Genomic DNA, 19725 nt, shown 5'->3' with positions numbered 1-19725 from the left:
TAATTAAATTTTCAGTGTTCTGAGCAATAGATGGGGTTACCCAATGAAAGGCCTGACAACACTGCCTGCTTTTACTGTCTGAGGATGGGTAATTACAGCTTTGACCACATTGCTTAATTTGTGTTTATTTCATTTAAGTCATCTGCAAGATAGCTGTAGTATTTTTATCTCTTCAGATGTGTGTTGAAACTTAACTAGATTTTGTAAAGCGCTCTAAGAGCCATTGAAATGCCAAGCATTTTTGGCTTCTCCTGCTTCACCTACCTTGTCCGTGTGGCGTTCTGCAACTCCAGACTGCGGTTTGTGGCATTCAGAACTGCCTTTTCCTTACCTTACTTTTTAAGTACACCTTTCACCCACACTGTGTCAGTGAGTAACCAGATTAAACGTAAGGACCTCTCCAGAAAAATCAAAGGCACTTCTAGTCTTAAAGAAACAGGAGATATTCTTAAAACATTTACTCAGCCCCAGAAGATAAGTATGTTGCGGACACTCAAGTGTTTACTTTGCCTCTGTTACCATGTTTCCTGGAAAAACTTTAATTCTGTAGATTATAAAAGTGAAACAAGGAACAACAGTGCAAAGAATTCTGGCAGACCAGGAATAGAGAACTTGGGAGTACAGAACTAGTCTGTCTTGACTGGATCTTCAATAAGGGCATAGCCTTCTGTGTCTGCTATGCTTGGAATATTTAAACTATTCTTCCCTCCAAAAAAAGTTGTAATCTTTTGTGGGTCTTGGGTACTTTGGCCAAGCTCTTCTCCTTCCATGTTTCACCTACAGTCAGTAGTGTAGTAGCTTTGTATTTTGCAAGTTGCTGGATACAGATGTTAAGTGCTTCATCTCTTCTGCAGGTGCTGTTCTTTGGATTTGGGTGGCTATTCTTCATGCGTAAACTCTTCAAGGATTATGAGGTGAGAAGGGACCTTCCATTGCAACTCTGTATCTTATAAATTATTCACAGTTATAGAAATATTTTTAAAACTCCGTTTTGACTTTCCATGTTTCCTCTAAGCCCTCTTATCTTATTTTTAATTATCTCTACAGTAACTTTCTTTTTTAATTTCCTCTCATGCTTCTATTTGAAAGATTCCTAGATATCTGAGGAAATGGGTTCTTGGGCCGGTGAAAATTTCCATGTTGGCTACTGTTAACTAAAAAATATGGAGGAGGTGCAGGGGTAATAGGAAACTGTTTCAGCTTTTCTTGAGTAAGCCTGCCTTATGTAACCGTAAAATGTTTGAGATAAAATAAAATTCAGTGTCTAATGTTGAACTCAGTAAGGTGTGTTTATTGTGGCTGAATTGTTTTTGAGGATTGGATGGGATAAAACTGCAACATTCGAATGTACAAGAGTGTAGTCTAGGTCAGAGGCAGCTTAAATGCGAGCCAAATTCAGACCTCAAAATTTTTTCTGATGTGGGTCTTGTTTTTAAATCCAAGGTTAAGATCAAATAGCTCTGTCATTAATCAGGTTGACATAGAGCATTGCATGCTTGACATGCCTTCTGTGTAAGGTACGGAAATGCACCACTAGCTGCAGTTGGTGTAATACTGAGCAACTTACGAGTTTGCCCTCTGGTTTCTGACAGATTGTTGGTTTCGTCTTATTTAGATAAAGGGCAAGGTGCCTCAAAGCAGGAGACCCAGTTGTGTGGCATCCTACTTTGTGATTTGCTACCTAAGGGGTATCAGGATGCCGTTCTAGGAATGGAAATTCCTAATGTCTCTGGCTTGTTTTCACCGTTGCAGGTGCGACAGTATGTGGTCCAGGTGATCTTCTCTGTGACTTTTGCCTTCTCTTGCACCATGTTTGAACTCATCATCTTTGAGATTTTGGGAGTGCTGAACAGCAGGTGAGTGGGAGCCCAATGAAGGCCTAGCCTGCCTTGTGTTCTGCAGTACCCTCAGTCCAACTTCTAAATTAGCGGGTTAGTCTTGGACTGGGGAAATTTTATGAGAAAGTTCTCAACAACTCAGAGAAGGTGTTTGAGCAGCCATGTTTGTTTTTTTGACAGAACATAAAACTAGAAGCCATAAGCTCAGGATTTTCCAAGCAGTTGCTACTAGTGTGGTCCAGGTCCTTAGGACCAAGCTTTAGTCTTTGGCTTTCTCCATTTGTGAAGTTAAAAGAAATGATTTTTTTATGGGAGTATTGTAAAGCTTCAGATCATGCTGAAGAGCACTTTTCAGATGTTAAGGACTATCAGAGCAGTGAATAAGATGTGAATCTAATTATGGAGTGAAAACTACTTCTGTAGTAATATGGTATTTGTGAATCAAAGGCACAGCTTCCCTTGACCTAAGGTGCGGACTTCCACAGTAAGGGGATGTTCAAAACTGTCTACTTCAGCAGTCAGTAGGAAAGAGAATGTAGAACAGTAACATGTAGAGGCTAGCTGGGTTTCCTATTCTCTCTCATCATACTAGTGTAAGAGAGCAGGTAAAGGAGATGAATGGCAGAAAGTACAAAACTGATAAAAGGTAAAGTTAGTTCTGACTGTATGTTATTAATCTGTAGAGCTTGCAGCCAGAGGGATCACTGAGGAGAATGCTTTTATACGCTTCAATAAAGGGCTGGACATTAATATAGATGAAAATGTTTGCCTCTGAATTAGCTAGGGAAAAAGTTACAAGGATCCTCATAACTTCTGCTTCCCTGAGGCTTGAAGTTAATACTGGGAACAGGGTATGTGATTTTCTATTCAAGCTAAGTGAAAAGTTAATTCAGCCAAGATGAATCTGATCTGTGTTTGACTAATCTTTGGTCAGAGGAGTATTTTAGTATATGTGTGTGTTTTTAAGTTCTTGCTTTGCAATGTCTTGCAGACAAGACAACTCACTTTGAAGTGAAACATACTGAATTAAGAACATTAAATATTTTTAATCTTTTTCATTTGAACTGGCCATTTTTGGCTCAGCCACTCATTAGAAAAATTAATTACTGCCTTATACTCAGTTTTAGTTTGCTGTTCAACTAGATAAGGAGTAAATCGAATGAATTGTGCTGCAACCGCCATTAGTCACTGTAGAAAATACAGTATTTGATAAAATATCCCAATGTCTTTTGTGGATGGTTGTTAATTTTGAAATACACATTCTTGAGCTCTGTATAAAAAAAAACAAAACAAAACAAAACCCCCAAACAAACAACCCCCTCTCCCAAACCCAAACAATAAATGAAACCCAGAACATTCAGTATGCTAGTCCAGCATTATCCAATGCTTGATGTAGTTGAAAGGATTTCATTGACATGTGGTTGTCTCTGAGAAACTTGTAGTATGGTAGTGTACTAACCAGTACTTTGGCTTTATTTTAGCTCTCGGTATTTTCACTGGAAGCTGAACCTGTGTGTCATTTTGCTTATCCTAGTCTTCATGGTACCCTTCTACATTGGTTACTTTGTTGTGAGCAATATCAGATTACGTGAGTACTTGGTTTATGGCACTGGGGCTGCTGGCTTAGGACTAAGTGTCCAAATGAGAAATGACTTTTCTGTGAGACAGAGACGTGTCGGTCACTGTCCCCATAGTTGCCTCCTTCCTCTGGCTTTGTTCTGGCGAGATAACGTCTCTTCAGAACATAGTGCTTGAGCGTGGACTGTTTGTTGAGCAGTTCGGAGATCCTTGCCTGACCCCAACCAATGTAACTTTTCTTCATGGGTTTCAACAAAGTCCAGCGCTTTAGAGTAACATTACTGGAATTTGTTCCTTTACAATTTTAAACTTGCAGCCAAACCTTGGAACACTTGGCAAGGCTGTGTTGTTCTGCTGGGGGGTAAAAGAAATGAGGCAGAGATGCTCAAAAAATCACTCTTGAGGCAGAAAACCTTAATAAATGACTTTTGCCTTTTTTTTTTGCTTACTGCTGTCTGGATGAGGCCTCTTCCATGCGCTAATGGACACTGAGGCTTGAGCTGTTGATATCATGGCTCTTTTTTATTAAGCTTAGGCATGTACGCTGGGAGTTTTAAATGTGGTGTTTTGGCATGAAGATGAAGACAGACACAGCTAAGTTATCCCCTGTTTGTAGTGCAGCCCTCAGCATACATTTGTGGGGAAAAGCCAAAGTGGTGTGTCACTGTGTTGGCTCTTGGAAATGGTGGTCTCTCAATTAGCTGGTTCTTTAGGGAGTGAAGGGGTGCACGCTGCTAGCTGTAGCTCTGTCAGTTGACATCTGTTTTGGCCTCCTGTGCTCAAAGCAGCCTTTAGACCAATATAGCAATTTTGCAAGCTAGAAAAAGCCCTATAAGGAAGACTGTCTTTAAAATACTGTGTTTTTTTTCTTCTCAGTGCACAGACAGAAACTGCTTTTTGCATGTGTTCTGTGGTTGACATTCATGTATTTCTTCTGGAAGTTGGGAGATCCATTTCCTATCCTCAGCCCAAAACATGGTGAGTTTCATATTCTTGGTGATTCCTTCCGTGCTGAAAATAGGCTTTGTTATTTCACTTTTATCTTGGAACTACTACTATGTTATGTCAGCTGTACAGTTGGGACTGTAGAAAGTAGTTCTTGCAACTGAGTGTCTGCTTTGCTATGAAATCTGCAATCTGGATTGTCAGACTACCAGAAATGAATAGATACATCTGAATTCTTTGTATTAGTTTTCTCTAAGTACCACCGGAAAACTTTCGGGAAGTGAATGAATCCTAACTGAACTTAGATGGTGTAAGAACACTGTACTTCATCTCCACAAAAAGTTGATCAGAATTTTTATTCGCTTGTTTCTTTTCTTGTGGATACTAAAGCTAATTTGAGAAGAGAATCGACAACCAGCCATTCATCTGAGTCTTTTGAGTTGGTGTATTATTTCTTGTGACTGAAATCAGAGCAGTTTAGCATAGGTGTCTGTCCAGTTGGCAAGACTTGACAGGGTTCCAGAACGCCAGAGCTATATAGACTGTGGCCAGCAACACGTCTGACAGTGCGTTCTAGGTCTGCTTCAGCTTTGTATGCGTCCTGAGCACAGAGGCATTACAGTTGCGTGGTACTGGTATGTGTGTTGGTAAGTCCTGCTGGACGCCAGATTTATTTATGTGCAGAACTGGCTTGAATATATCTCTGTTCCAGTCGTGGAAAGAACAGTCTTTAAACTGTGAAGATGCTGTGTGCACTTGGGCTAGTTTGGGTTCCACAGGGCTTGTTAGCATGTGCCTAACTGTACTGAATCCTTTAGGCACCCAAGGATGCTGAACAACCAGGCTATCTGTGTAATTTATGTTGCCCGTATCCCCTGCACTGGAAAGTTGTTTGTGTATTCTTAACAGGTGAAATTCAGTCAGTTTCACTCAAACTGGTGAATGTCTGGCTGCATAGATAATGGTCAGCTTAATATTTTTTGTCCTGTAGGAAGCCACTTTACTGTGTGCTAAGCATCTGTGAGAGAAAAATTGAACAATACTGATTGCTGTAGGGTCTGCTCACCCTTTCATCTGTGGTCCTAAAACTTTCGTATGAAAAAACCTGTGTGTTTTGTAATTGTGTCATTTACCACCAAAATACAACAGCTCGTAGGTAGTGCGGATCCCTTTGCCCTGTGCTTCATTACTAAGAAAAATGTGTATCCGCCTGGAGTTGCAGAAGGTGCTTGAGTTGGCAGAACGTGATAACCCAAGGGGAATGTAGCCATGGGGTTTAGGTCATCATCTCCAGACCACAGAAAAGATTCTGTGAAGCTGTGTAACAACTGCAGACTCCCAGAACTGGTAGTGGGGGTGTTTTGTATTTTTAACTTCTGCTTTACAAGATGATACTTCCGCTTAACGGTTGTAGAGTGTCTTATCCTACCAGGTGTGGACAAAAGTTTGGAGCAAAAGACTGTAGGTGCTCTTTTCGCTGTTGGACTGCGGGGTTGCTGGTGTCCTGTGCCTACAGGCAAGGCTGCCGCAGGGCTGCATCCTGTGGGGGTGGCCCGGTTCAGACAGGAGGGGTCTCGTTGTGGAGGGAGACTGACAGGAGGCCGTGCTCAGCGAGCCCCTCACACTGCACTCTGTTGCTTGTGGTGTCCTCCTCACCGTGCCCGGCCTCGCTCGCCTGCATGTATGGTAAGGAGGGCTATGCTTTACTCAGTTACTTACTAGTATTCCAATAAAACTCTTTGTCTTTATCTGAGTTGATAAAGCATTCACTTTCTCTGACCTAATCACAAGAGCAGGGTTGCTGTGAGTGTTAGGAGGAGGTGTTGCTTTAACCAGTGGAATGTCATGTCATTTTGAAGGCACCTCTGTGTTAAGTGCGGCTCTCTGACTGTGTGTGGGGCAAAAGGCCGGTGTATTGTAGCACATTCTGTAGCTCGTGTAAATCTCTCTGCAGCTGCACATGACTGGCTGTCTCGGTCTCCCTTTGTGAAGTCTTTTTGCATTGGTTTCATCATTTATTCCCCTTCTCTGAAGCATGAAATGTGGCTTGGCGCTTGGCCATCTCAGCTTTGCAATCATGTAAGCTCCAAATGTGCTGTGTGTGGCAGCTGCTCTATAACTAGCTTCCTAAAAAATGAGTGATGTTTAGTAGCACATGGTACAGTATCCTGAGAAGGCACATTGAGCTCTTGTTTAATGGCTGAGAAGAATGAATGCAACTTCAGTGTTTGGTGTTGGTTGCATCACAGGATTGCCGCTGATGCTGTATTATGTGAATATACATTTTAGAGCCCACTTGATGCTCAGGTGGAATGTCTTTTTGGTGGTCACTTCAGCAGTGTGTGCATGTCTGCAAAATGAATACTGAACAGCTAGGAGCGGCATATGCCTCCCATGCTGTCATTAACTCCACTGTCCTACAAGCACAAATTGCATCAGATCTGTAGGAGTCACTTCTGATGACAGTTGACAGGATGGCGCTTTCTATGTATGGTTCAGACATTTTTGGGCCAGTTTACCAGGACTAACTGGTTTGGTAACTCCATTTCTGGTTATTGCAGAAGTGGCTTTGTGGAAGGGGCATGTTTTATACAGTCTGGGAGATGATCTGTGTTCCTACCTCCCCAAAGTGCAATTGCTAATGTTTTATTAGTTTAGAGCCAAAATATTGACTGTTAGTCCTCTCCAGATCCGTCTTAAGGTTCTTCATAGCTACAAATTCCCATCCCTGTTTCTAAGCATGTTAACATCTTTCTGAGGGAGTCTTTCTACCTCATTTTTCCTAGTCCCTGTCTGTACTTTGTATTACCTTGTGTCATTGCAGTGGGAAGGCAGTGGCATTCATTTAGCAGCTCTGTTTGTGTGTTCTGTTGTGAAGGCACAAGGTGTGGAGCAGAGTAAGGAGAGCCAGGTTACTAATGCTGTGTTCTCCCTCTCTCAGGAATCCTGTCTATAGAGCAGCTCATCAGCCGTGTGGGTGTGATCGGGGTGACGCTCATGGCTTTGCTGTCGGGATTTGGGGCTGTCAACTGTCCATACACTTACATGTCCTACTTTCTCAGGTAACTGCAGCCTTGTGATATGTTTTGTCAACCCTTTTGAGCTTATTCTGCTTTTCCTGTGGTATCGATTCAAGTTTTTTCATAACATTTCTATCTGGATCTAGCTCTTGCCACTCCTACATGCTAGAACCATTTCCGTTCCTGAAGCGTATTCTTCTTACACAGGCTTCTCTCTTTGTGTCAGCAGCATGTGCTTATTTCCTCTGAGATGCGATAGCAGCTCTAATTGAATGGCTTCATTTTTCAGGAATGTAACAGATGCAGATATTTTGGCTTTGGAGCGACGACTCCTGCAGACTATGGACATGATAGTTAGCAAGAAAAAAAGGTGAGAAGGCAGGTAATTTATTTCAATTATTTTCAGTCAGTGTGGATTTAAGACTGATTCTTGAAATCACCAAAATTACTAGTTTTGTCAGGGCTACATGTTGCAGTGAAAGGTGCCTGAGTTGGGTTGAGTTGTGTGGTGTTTCATTCTGACCTGATACACAACTTTTTTTTCCCAGACATGTGCACTAAATAGTACCCTTTCTTACTGCAGTGGCACAGATTAGGCTTCCAAGACAAATTGTAGCCCTCTGAGGGCAGCTTGACAAGTTTGTAAGGGGGCACCTTTCTCTCCTGATGAGTAAGTGCCCCTTAGGTCCCCACAACTGGCCCTCTTACTGACAGGTTCAGTCCAGAAATTGGTCTGTACATACTGGGTGCTCTCCTGCTCTGTGGATCTGGCGTTACGTGGTCAGCCGAAGCAGGCCTCTGGGCTGGTGTGGACACAGCCATTTTCTCACAGATGGCAAGGTTCACGCTAGTTAAGTTTTGGAGATTTGGGAAATGTTGCTAATGTGAATGTAGCATAGTGCACAGTCAGGTGACCAGAACTCAGCTTTTGTTGGTTTAGCTTGTTCCATCTGCACCAAGCTAAAAAGCTAGTTTTGGAAGCAGTGTAATTTCATTTACTTCGAAAAGATTTTTTGTTTGCTGTTACAAATTGCATATTGCATGCCTTACTAATTGTGCAGAATAAATACAATTACCATCATCACTTCAAAGTTTTCACTGTCTGACACTGAATTCTTGCAGCAATCCTCCAAACTTTACTTTTGTCACACTAATGTTTTAATGGAACCTTTTAATGTAAGGTGAGGGACCTTTTAGGTAGTCTAACCTTGCTGAATTAGTCACCAGCCTGTGTATCTGCTAAGCAGTATTAGCATATGAATGTGTAGTCACAGCATAACTCTTTATCTTCCCCTTTGAAAATGTTAAGTGATGAACAAATGTTAACTCACTATTTGTGGTCATGTGTCAGAAAGTAGTGAGAGGTTTTAATTACTAAGGTTTAATTGATTTTATGGGCTAGGAGCACACTAAAATACTGGCTATGGATTTAAAAGATACTGTGTAGTCCTCCTCCTGACTCTGTGCTCTTTTGTTCTGTACAGTGTTTTTGGACCTCTTGTCTAGCAGTAGTGATGTTGAAGTAAAAGTAAGGATATTTGGAACTTGTAACTGAGTAGCACTTTCTTGCCTTCCTATAGACAGAAAAATCTGAATATAGCAACTTTCTAACTGTTATGAAGAGCCATGTGAAGTATGTTAATTGCTTGGGAATTGTACTGAAGTTCATGTATTTGTGCTTAAAAAACCAAAACAAAACCCACAACAAAAAGAAACCCAGAAATGTATGTAATGTCAGAAATGTGCAAGAAATGGCAGAAGCTGGAATTCTCTAGATTTTGTTCTCTTTTAGCTTTGACAGTGAGCAGTGGCTAGCATAATTGGACTATTTGCTCCTATAAAGCAGAGCTTAAAGAGTTAGATAAATCAGATTTGTATCAATCCAAATGCAGTTCAAGTCATTTGACAGAACAAGCATGAATAGCAGTATTTTACAGTGTAGGGCAAGTCCTATAGTTCCATAAATGGTCATTTACTTCCTGGCCACCTATTCAGCATTACTGATAACTCAGAACTTAGCAAGGGTTATAAGCCAATAGAACATAAAGCTGTTTTGTTTTGTTTTTTGATCATGATATATCTTATCAAACTGACCCTTATTCATACAGATTTCCTTGTCAATAGGAAATAGTTGTTGAAAGTTGTTTTCCCTGACACTTTTTGCACAGGAATGTACTGTTCTCTCCTTCCTGAGTGTAATCAAGTAAAGCCATAAAGAAACTGGCCTTTAAAGTTGGCAGGTTCTTTATACTTATCCTTGCAGGTATGATATAACTAAGCCTCAGGTTTGAAATGCCTGGATTCTGTGACACTGTTCCTTCACTTTTGCTTCATGGTAGAGTCAAATTAGCCTGTCTGACTAGATGTATCAACATATCTACACAGGCAAAGTGTGTGGTTTTTGCTTGTGGATCCTTTCTATGAGGTCTCCAGAACTCTTGACTACTGTATGGGTACAGAGATCCCTGTTACTTCTCAAAAGAAAAGATATGCCTTGGTATCCTTAGAGCCTTGTGCTTCACCTTGACATAGCTGCATTTTTGCTGCAATGCTGTGGATCGTTTGGGATGGAACATGTGAATCAGGTACTGGGAAGAAAGCAAGGATTAAAATTGCAATTGTTATATTTGGCAGCTATCAGGATGAATTGAATAATTCAAAAATCTCTGTTATTTGTAGTCTGTGGCCATGTGTGCTTTTATGTGTGTTACGTGGGGTTGACCAAGTGTGTTTCTTTTGTTGGATGTGAAGGAAGAGAGGGTTTTGTTTTGTATTTTTATTACATTGCTTATCAACAACCTTGAAGAGGGCTCAGTGCCAAATCCAGCAATACTGGCTGCAGCTACAAGAATGGACCTAAACACTGTCAAATCTTGGATTGCCTTGATAGTCCTATGAATAGTTTTTAGCTTAGGAGTGGATAACTGACTCATAAATTTCAGTGGGGAGAAATGTGAGGGACTGAAGCCAGAAGCCAGCACTGCTTGTGGGGATTATGCTGCAATGCACATGGGAGTGTGAGGGACAATATGCAGCTGCTGCTGTAGTGTTGGAATCAGCTTTAGGAGTCACGTTCACATCGCCTGAAGCATCCAGTAGTTCAGTCCAATAATGGATTTGTGTGTTTCTGCTTCATAACAGCCTGTCATGCAGGCCAGTGGTGAGTGACAGCAGTTCAGAGTGCTGCTGCATACCGTCCAGCGCTCACAGCTCTGTGGCGGGTGTGCAGTGATAAAGAAGAGGTGTTCAGGGGCAGAGAGGAGCGCGAGCAGTCTTCCAGTGTTTGAACTTGAGATAGCACAGTCGTGTGCTTGAGGAAAGGAAAGTGACTAATCATATGACTGAGAAATCCATTTGAATTTTTCCTTTTAATGGGGGTTAAATCCCTTTAAGGGCTGAAGCCAGATCCTGGATGGAAGTCTTGGGAAGTGTCTCATTGAATCTCGCTTGATTAGATCTGGGCTCTACTCCAGAGCTAATCAAGATAATGTCATGAAGCAAGATTGGTGCTTAGGGGAAGAAAAAAGTGGGCATCTGTTTGCAGTGAATTTAGTTTAACTGTGTCTTCTAAGGATCTGGGGTTTGTTTTTTTTTAGGTTTATTTTTTGTTTTGATTTTTTTTTTTTTTTCATAAAAATACTTTATTCCTTAGGACTTGTGTTTTCTGTTCTTTCAGGATAGCAGTGGCTCATAGGACAATGTTCCAGAGAGGAGAAGTGCATAACAAACCCACTGGCTTCTGGGGAATGATCAAAAGTGTTACAACATCTGTTGCAGGCAGTGAAAGTATCCTTCATCTGCATGCTGGCACCTGCCTCAGGGGGTGGCTCCAGCTTTCTTCTATTTGGAAAGAAGGAGCGTTAGTTGGGCCAGTTACAAAACATTTGTGTTTCAACATGTCTCAGCAAAAGCCTTAATGTCTCCTGGGAAACTTGCTTTCTAGCACTGTGCTGTCTGACTTTTTGTCCAGGGGTTCGACGCACGGTTTTTCTGTGACACAATCAGGAGCTGTGTGCTGCTGCCTTGCCCCATGAAGGTGCTGTTGCATCACCGTGGTTGAGGTGCACAGCAGACTGCAGGATAGATGTGCAGACTTCCTGTGTCATGCTGCCAATGGCTACCCCATCACAGCACGTACGTGGGAGGCAGCTTTCTGTTCTGATGTGTCCTCTGCTCATGTGCCTGACCTCCATGCGTACTTCTCCTAACCTGAAACGTGCTCTTTCAGGACAAGGAACCTGTGACATACTTGAGTAAAACAACAGGGTTGGCTGAGGTGCTGGAACAATTTACGTTGGTCTGCTGGCCGTGTTGGAAAGCTGTGAGAAAGTGAAGAGCAGGAACCAATGTGTAGACCAAATAAGTTCTCATGATGTAGGGTAGCCACTGGTGAAATAGCAGTGTGACAAAGAGGTGACTAGGAACAGGTGACTAGAAGCTGTTCTGCCCATGTGAAAGGGGTAGAAAGAATCTGCTGGGAGTTACAGGGGTCTGTCTTTCTCTCACTTGCAGTTGCCTACTAACGATTTCTGCCAGACCACCTAAGGTGTGCAGTTTACATGTTTAAGGCTGAGGATTCTTTTTCCTCTCCTTTCCCACTGGCTACTAAAATCAGAATTTGGCTGTTTGGTGAGGCTCTTCATAATAATCATTAATCTCTTGGGGCAAAACTCAGAACAAAACTCAGGAGTTTTCTTCATGAAGGTGATGTGAGAGTGACATATTGTGAGATGCACTCCAGTGACAAGGGACACTGTTCAGAGTGGAGCAGTGATCTGGGAGAGCTCTGGCTCTATTCTGTGATGGGTTCCTCAGGCAGGGGAGTAAGCTTGTTGCATGACTGCCTAAATACTGTGTATCACCCACCTTCTTAAAATGAAGTAGCATGCCGTATATGTGTCTTTGAGATTTCCTGAATCAAAAAAAAAATGAACTGGATCAAAAGTGGTCGAACCATCAGATGTTGCCCTTGGGCTGAAGGTGGGAATGGTTGTTTTTTATTTAAGAATTTGTGACATATTGTAGCCTTGACTGTGCTGGTTTGCCAGATCTGTCCCTTATCCAGCAAGAAGTGGATGCCCTAGAAGAGCTGAGTCGGCAGCTTTTTCTGGAGACTGCTGACTTGCATGCAACAAAGGTACATAGCAAGTTAACTGCCTGGATGGGTGTTGGGAGGACAGGGTAGTTTGGAAGAGAATGTCTGTTGCAAGAAATTGAAAGCTGTTCATCAGATAAATGTTGTGATGTGGTGAAGTGAGGATCTGTTTCTTTAATCTGAGGTCTAGATAGCAGTTTCCTTCCAGATCAGATACGTACTGGAGTATGTCCCATGTCCCTAAAGCCATACAGAAACATTTGAATTAAGAGATGTAGAAGAATGGAGCTGTATTTTCTATTGTTGGTGCTCCATTGAAATTTTGTGTTGTGGGTGATTGTGGAAATGATAATTTGTCGTGTGTGTTCTGTTCCCCCTCCCTCCTTTTGTATTTTCAGGAGAGAATAGAGTACTCCAAAACCTTCCAGGGAAAATACTTTAATTTTTTGGGTTATTTTTTCTCCATCTATTGTGTCTGGAAAATCTTCATGGTATGTAAATATTTGAATGTGTTTTTTGTGGACATATTCGAATGTTTTCTGAAAGATGCTGGTCTTTGGCTGAAATAAAGCTATGGATGTGTCTTTTTGTATACAGCATTAGGCAAGCAATTCTTATATGTGTGCAGTTTGCACCTTCTTAGATAATCTGACCCCTTCTTGCCCCCTTCCTGGTGAGACAAAAAGTAAGAATCATGCATGTGTCTCACATGTAACAGTGAGGTATGCTTTTGTTTTCTTATTTGAATATAAATCAATCTCTCTCTTATAGGCGACGATCAATATTGTATTTGACCGTGTGGGGAAGACTGATCCAGTCACAAGAGGAATTGAGATCACTGTAAATTATCTGGGAATCCAGTTTGATGTGAGACTTTATTAATTCTTACAGCCTTTTCAGCAATTCCTGTCTTACCTAAGTAAAATCATGCCACTGATAGGGAGAGTGTGATAGAGTCCTGAGAACATGTCTTTGACTTCTGACTTCCTGAGGAGGAAGGGAAAATTCATCATGAACTTTGCTTTCACACTTATTCTATGCTAGGATGGTATTGTGGTCTTGGCAGAGAGGCAGCTATTTGCTTGTTTTGTGCAAACTTTCTTAAATTAATACATTTAACTACAGAGTAATGATGTTTGCTCATGCATGTAGGTGTTCTGTCATTTGCACTTTTAAAATATATCCCTATGAATGCTGAGTTCTTTGTGATTCGTGTAAGCTAAATCATTATTTCTCGTGTGATTGGAATAAATAATAGGTAATATATTTGTGAAAATGCCTGTTAAGCAAACCTGTCTCCAATGGATACCTGTACAATTACAAAATACAAAGACCCTGAAGAACTGGCAACTATAAAACATAGTGTAAATTGGGTTAGCATTAGAGATTTAACTGTATTCTTCTTGTTGGTACAGGTGAAATTCTGGTCTCAGCACATTTCCTTTATTCTTGTTGGAATTATCATTGTTACCTCTATCAGAGGGTTGTTAATCACACTTACAAAGGTAAGAGCCAGGTTCTTTTGTATCAGGAAAGCTGTTATCAGATTTTTAACTTTAGATGTGACAAATACTGAATAAACTTTCAATACACATTTGTTTTAAATATCTGAAAATAAATACTTGTGGAGGGAGGAAGGCTGGAAAAATACCTTCTGCAGTACATCTCCCCACTCAGTCTCTATTGCTGTTATTGTCAGGAAGAGGTGTAGATGTTAAATGAGATGTTAAATGTAAGCAAGGGTTCAAAATGATGCTGTAGCCAAGGCTTATTAGTAAGGTTGATGAGACGGTGATTAGAGGGACGTAGATTGCTTAGTGGGAGTTGCTGCTAGGACTGGCATTAACTCAAGAGACATGTAACTCATTGGCTTGACCTTTGGCTTTTTTTGATCGAAGCTGAAACTTTGATGTATCATTATATGACTTTTGGCACCATCATCTGAGGGAGATACATATTTAAGGCTAAGATTGCAGCTTTCTGAAAATATAGTACAGTCACCCCTCTAGAAAATAGGTTTTTTATTGTTTGTTTTTTTTTTTTAATGAAGAAGTACAGAATGGTGTCCTAAGACACACCAGACTTATCTAACTGCTTATTTTCAATGTTTTGTCTGTTTTTTTCCCCCTAGTTCTTCTATGCCATTTCCAGCAGCAAGTCCTCCAATGTTATTGTTCTGCTTTTAGCACAGATAATGGTGAGTATGTATGAACCGTGGGCATGCCTATATACACCCATGCACGCATACATATTTGTGTGTGTACATATATACACATAATACAATCTTTGTATGGTAGCCCATGTTAGCCACATAACCAACTGTGAAACAGTAACAGCTTTTTTAATTTACAGGGTATGTACTTTGTGTCATCGGTGCTCCTGATCCGGATGAGTATGCCTCTAGAGTATCGCACTATTATTACAGAAGTCCTGGGAGAGCTCCAATTCAACTTTTATCATCGTTGGTTCGATGTGATATTCCTAGTTAGTGCACTGTCCAGTATCCTCTTTCTCTACTTAGCACACAAACAAGCCCCAGAAAAGCATATGGCCCTCTAAGGACTGCAGTCATGTGCTGTTCCCTGTCCTTTCAACTGCACTGCTGCAACTCCTGTGGACTGCAAAACTTGAGGAGAGCCAGGACTATTCTCTGTGTTCCAGCAGTCTGGCTCTGTGAACTTCCACATGTCATCATCAAGCTCTGTGGCTCATTTTCTTAGGTGCCACAGCTTGAAAGAAATGGAATGAAGGTATTAAATGTGAGATAGTTCACTGCCAAGGAATAAGGGCAGTCCTTGGTATACCAATATCTAGGGGTGCTGGAACTTGCACGGTATGCTGTCTGAGGGAAGATCTACTGTTAGAAGACCATCTTCATAGAAGGCACCAAGGAAGTGTGATTTTTCTTTTGAAAATCAGCTTATAATTTGGATTCAGAGGATGGCAATTCTGGAGTTGAATGTTTGAGTCTGTGGAATTGAATAAACTTTTGTAATATCTCATACAAGCATTACAGTTGTTTTTTGTCAGCCCCAAAGCTCTGGCTGTAAGTGAGCTAGAACATGGCTAGGATTTGCTGCCTGGCAGAAGTGAAGTGGTGAGCATTTCACTCCATTTTTGTATGGAGCATGTACTAGTGTATATCACTAGTACCTGCTGTCCTTAGAAGCTGGAGATTAGCTTTCTGTGTCTCAACCCCTTTTTTTTTTTTTTTTTTTTTTCTCCCTGCATAAATGGAACTGGGGTTTTGGATTCCTCTTTGCTAGTGTTCATTGTGAAGTGAAAGACCACAGCAAGGCCTTGTTTGCCTCGTATGTTACAATTTTCTTTACCTTGTATCCTGTACATTTGGCGTTGCCCACCGCCTGTGTATTCTTCTACAGTGGCCCATTTCTCCTTCTTGATGTAATTCAAGGTGTAAAAGTAAATTTTACTCACGTGACAGACTTCCAGCTTCCCATAGCCACTCTCCTAGGCTTTATTTTAAAATAGTTGTGGAATATAAATGATAGGTGGTAAGAGTAAGACCTGGGAGGGGAAGAAATAGCTGCAATTTATTTCTGTGTTGTCTTCAGTGTATGGCAAGGATGCAAAGAATACAGCAGCAGTATTACAGAGCCATCTGTCACATTCCAGACAAAGTGGTCTTGACTTGGAGTTAAACCTGCATGACTGAATTACGTTCACTGTTCTAGCTACCATGATCCGTGACTGTATGCAGAGAAGAGAGAACAGTGCTTAAATGTCTTCAGTTATGAATTATGAATTTAGTTTAATGTTTGAAAGGAATTTCTACATTGTTAGCAGGAGAGAGGCGTGTAATGCACAGAACACATTGGATTATGCCATTTTGCGGCAGTTGTACTGTTGTAGGAGCAGCATAGAAGAGTCACCACTGACACTGAGTTGGTGGTCTTGGATTTGGGGAGATCTGCCTTTCCTGGGAGATGGGGAGGAATCAGTTGCTCTTTATTAAGAGCTTATCCTTAAAAGGCTAAGATACGTAAGAATCTAGAAAATGTTTTTGCCTTCTGCTGCAGTATACGCAATTGTATGCTTCCACTTATTTAAGCCTTTACAGAAGTGACTTAACTGCCCGCTTTACAAGGCAGAAAGCTAAGGAAGTACAATTTCAGTGTGTTAAATGAATGCAGGTTAAACTGAAATGTTTATTTTTAGGCAGCTTCATTTCAGTGAGGAATTGCAGTCCAGTCCTTTACAGGTATGGCACTCCTAGGATTAGTGAGGTTCTGGGAGGTGTAGTAGCAGAGAACAATTGAAGAAAGAGGATTTGGAAGGTTTCTTTTTTGTTCTTGCCATAGTTTGTCTCCTCACAACTTTGTGTCGTCATTGTTGTCACTGTTTGCTCTTGTAGAGGCAGCTGATTGTGAAGAGGAGGATGAGCTTGCCTGCAGAGGAGAAGCAAATATGTTCTGATTATTTTTAGTTTGTAACCTTGCTGGATAATCTGCAGTGTTACAAAGGACTCCTACTTTCATCAGCACTAATCGTATACTTATTTGGATGACAGCCAACGAATGGGATTTTTATTGCTGAAGCGCTTTTTAGTTAAGTACATTTAGAGATAAACTTATTTAATAGAGGTTTCCTATTGACTAATTCCTGTACCTGCTGAATTTGCACACAAAAGTGGTGCTAACTTCAGATATGCAAAATACAAGTCGGTGTGTAAGAAACCTTGGAAAAAAAACTTGCAGGTGGACGTATACAGAAAAAGTTAATGAACAGGAGACAGTCTTATTTTCCCTTGTCTGCCTCTTGCGTGATTGTTCTGCCAATGACCAGGCCCAACAAAAATGCTAGCACCAGCAGAAAGAGAATCCAATACGCAGACCGTATTGTAGACAAGAAGGACATTGCATGAATGATCGCTGGGGGTACAAACAGATCAATCAGCTGGTATATAATTGATGCCACCCCCAACGATTCCACAAACAACACGACTCGACCCACAACAGGTGGTACAAACAGAGACCTGAGGTTTTCCACAGTTGGCATGGGAAACAGCCAGACCAGCAGGCTAAGCACATAAGAGAAAGGTGCCCACATAGTGACTCTCACCCCATCGGCCCGCGTTCGCAAAGGTCTAAACAGACTGGGGCCCAGCTCTAGGGAGAGTCAGGAGGTCTGCCCTGAACCAGGAAGTTCTGGGGAGGGCACTCCACAGACAGACACACTCCTGACTCCCTGCAAGTGGTCCCAGCTTTTATCCCCAAGCAGACACCTGACCTTTGTCAACTCAGTGCGGGACCCCTGGGGCTCATTTCCCTCATGGCTCTCCCTGCAGGGCCGGCCGCACCCTGGGGGGAAGCTATAAGGCAAACTCACCACCTCTTTATGAAGGGAATCACCCATATGTCAACCTTAATTCAGGGCTTGGGGTTCAAACCCCAGCATTTCAGTGATCAAAAAAGAAGCATTTGAATATTTAAGGCTGACCACACAGAGGGTTCAAAGTGACTGTTTCAGGAAGAAATACCTTTCTACTTTTCTGACTTCTGTTGTACTTCAGATTCTTTCTAACAGCATGAAGTGAGTAATTTCAAATGGGCACATTTCCTAGAAAAGGTCATCATAACATATCAGTTGCTGCTCTTTCTATTAGGTGATCTATTTTAAAATATTTCACCTTATTTTCCTGAAATTAGTTTGTTTTTTGGTGTATCGAAGCACATTTTTCCTTGTACTTTCAGGATCGTACTGCCTGTTTCCCATGTTTATTAAGGATTACCATATTTGGATGATCCTATTCCATAAAATCTCTTGTGCATGCATCCTTTCTGTGATGTAATCTTGCATTAAAGATAATCACCTGTATTACGTGTGGGAAGAGGAAGAGTTCATCATAATCAGACAACACCGTTCCTTTTCATAACATAGACTGACTTGTAAAAACCCAGGTTCAAGTTAAAAATCCTAGCTCAAATATACATAGTTGCTGAAAAAGAAGTTATTTTTCTATCTCCTAAATGATCCTTCAACATCTGCTTAATGCAGGATTACGCACCCTTTCCCTTGGTTCAGGTGGGTTTCTCTCTGCCTCAGATGGATGGTTTTCTGTGTAAGCAGGAAGTTCAGAACTGTCATGCACTGGATCTGCCATAGAGACTGTTATGGGAATGTTCTGGCTCTGGAAGTATTTGTAAGCATCTTTGCTGCACACCAGTAGTGTTAGTCTGTCACCACTATCTTGGATTCTTGCCACCACTTTGTCATAGGATTCATTGATCACATTCACCCCGTTCACTTCCACCAAGAAGTCGTCATTTTCTACACCTGCTCTGTCAGCTGGCCCATGGTTTTGTACCTGCAAAGGCAAGTTCAAACTGATATTAGCATAAAACTTACATTAATAAGTGATGGGTAGCTAGACTACTGTTTTACTGTTTTCCTTACAAGATGGGAAAATGAGCACAGGGAAGGGGAGATTTGTGGAGCATAAGTGGATTGGGAGAGGCAGTAGGCCTGGACATAATAAACATGGAACCCATCAGTTTGAGATTTAAGATGCACCTTGACTTGGGTTATAGAAATGTAGATTGGTAGAATAATGAGAACAGATGGAAAGGCAGTTTTCTTATTATTTATGGGTCCCTGTACAGTAACTTTAATATGTTTCATAGATTCTTTAGTAATATGTAGAACCCCTCCTTTCAAGAAAGCTGAAGGCACAGGCATAATTTGAGACAGTAGAGGTTTGACTTTTGCCAGCTGTGGAATTCAGAAGAGGGGGAAGAGGGGAGTAGAGTGGGTCAATTGTCTCCCTTACATTTAGGATATGATGCAGTAAAAAAAAAAAAAAAAATTCTATTTAAAATACTGGTTTTAGCATGCCAGCCTTGAGAATAAAAACAAAAATGATGCAAAAGCAGGATTCCCCTTCCTTCTAGATGTCTTAAAAGAATGAGGAATGGTTTTTGATGCTTTTTTTTTTGTCTTACTCCTACAATGCCAATCTGACTGTGATGATTACAGCTCTTATCTGAGAGCGCTGGAGAAGAGACTTGTCTTTTGTGGCTTTTCTTGAATGTATTTGCAGGACAGAAGGGAGGAAGCTGTCCAACAGACTACTTAAGGTTTTCCTTGTTCATTGTACATTAATACCTCATTGATGAACAGTCCAGGCTTGGTTTTGATCATGTTTAAACTGAAGCCAAATCCACTCGGCCCTTTCACCATCTTGCAGATTCTTGGCTTGTGGTTCCTTTTCTGCTCAGTGTGCAATTCC

At 41.3% G+C, this 19725-nt stretch overlaps 2 protein-coding genes across 2 annotated transcripts in view; one reads left to right on the top strand and one right to left on the bottom strand.

The window, feature by feature from the left end:
- Positions 1-845: 845 nt before the first annotated feature.
- LOC103780890 (Golgi pH regulator) lies at positions 846-15570 on the top strand. The gene is made up of 13 exons (XM_008948589.1): positions 846-914; positions 1753-1856; positions 3320-3426; positions 4293-4394; positions 7303-7423; positions 7671-7751; positions 11058-11167; positions 12430-12518; positions 12875-12967; positions 13248-13343; positions 13892-13981; positions 14608-14673; positions 14829-15570. Exons 1-13 carry the CDS (start codon positions 888-890, stop codon positions 15033-15035), a joined length of 1293 nt encoding a protein of 430 aa, XP_008946837.1. The 5' UTR covers positions 846-887; the 3' UTR covers positions 15036-15570.
- Positions 15571-18474: 2904 nt separating this feature from the next.
- Positions 18475-19725, bottom strand: part of PDZK1 (PDZ domain containing 1) — a 10439-nt gene continuing 9188 nt past the window's right edge. The window contains exons 8-9 of the mRNA XM_008948590.1: positions 19602-19709; positions 18475-18804 (exon numbers count right to left, since the gene is read on the bottom strand). Of these exons, the coding sequence (XP_008946838.1) occupies positions 18475-18804; positions 19602-19709 (438 nt within the window). The remainder of the gene's footprint in view (positions 18805-19601; positions 19710-19725) is intronic.

This window comes from Merops nubicus, unplaced genomic scaffold (assembly GCF_000691845.1).
Source record: "Merops nubicus isolate BGI_N331 unplaced genomic scaffold, ASM69184v1 scaffold11281, whole genome shotgun sequence".
Taxonomy (NCBI): domain Eukaryota; kingdom Metazoa; phylum Chordata; class Aves; order Coraciiformes; family Meropidae; genus Merops; species Merops nubicus.
This window is presented reverse-complemented; position numbering and strand designations above follow the sequence as displayed.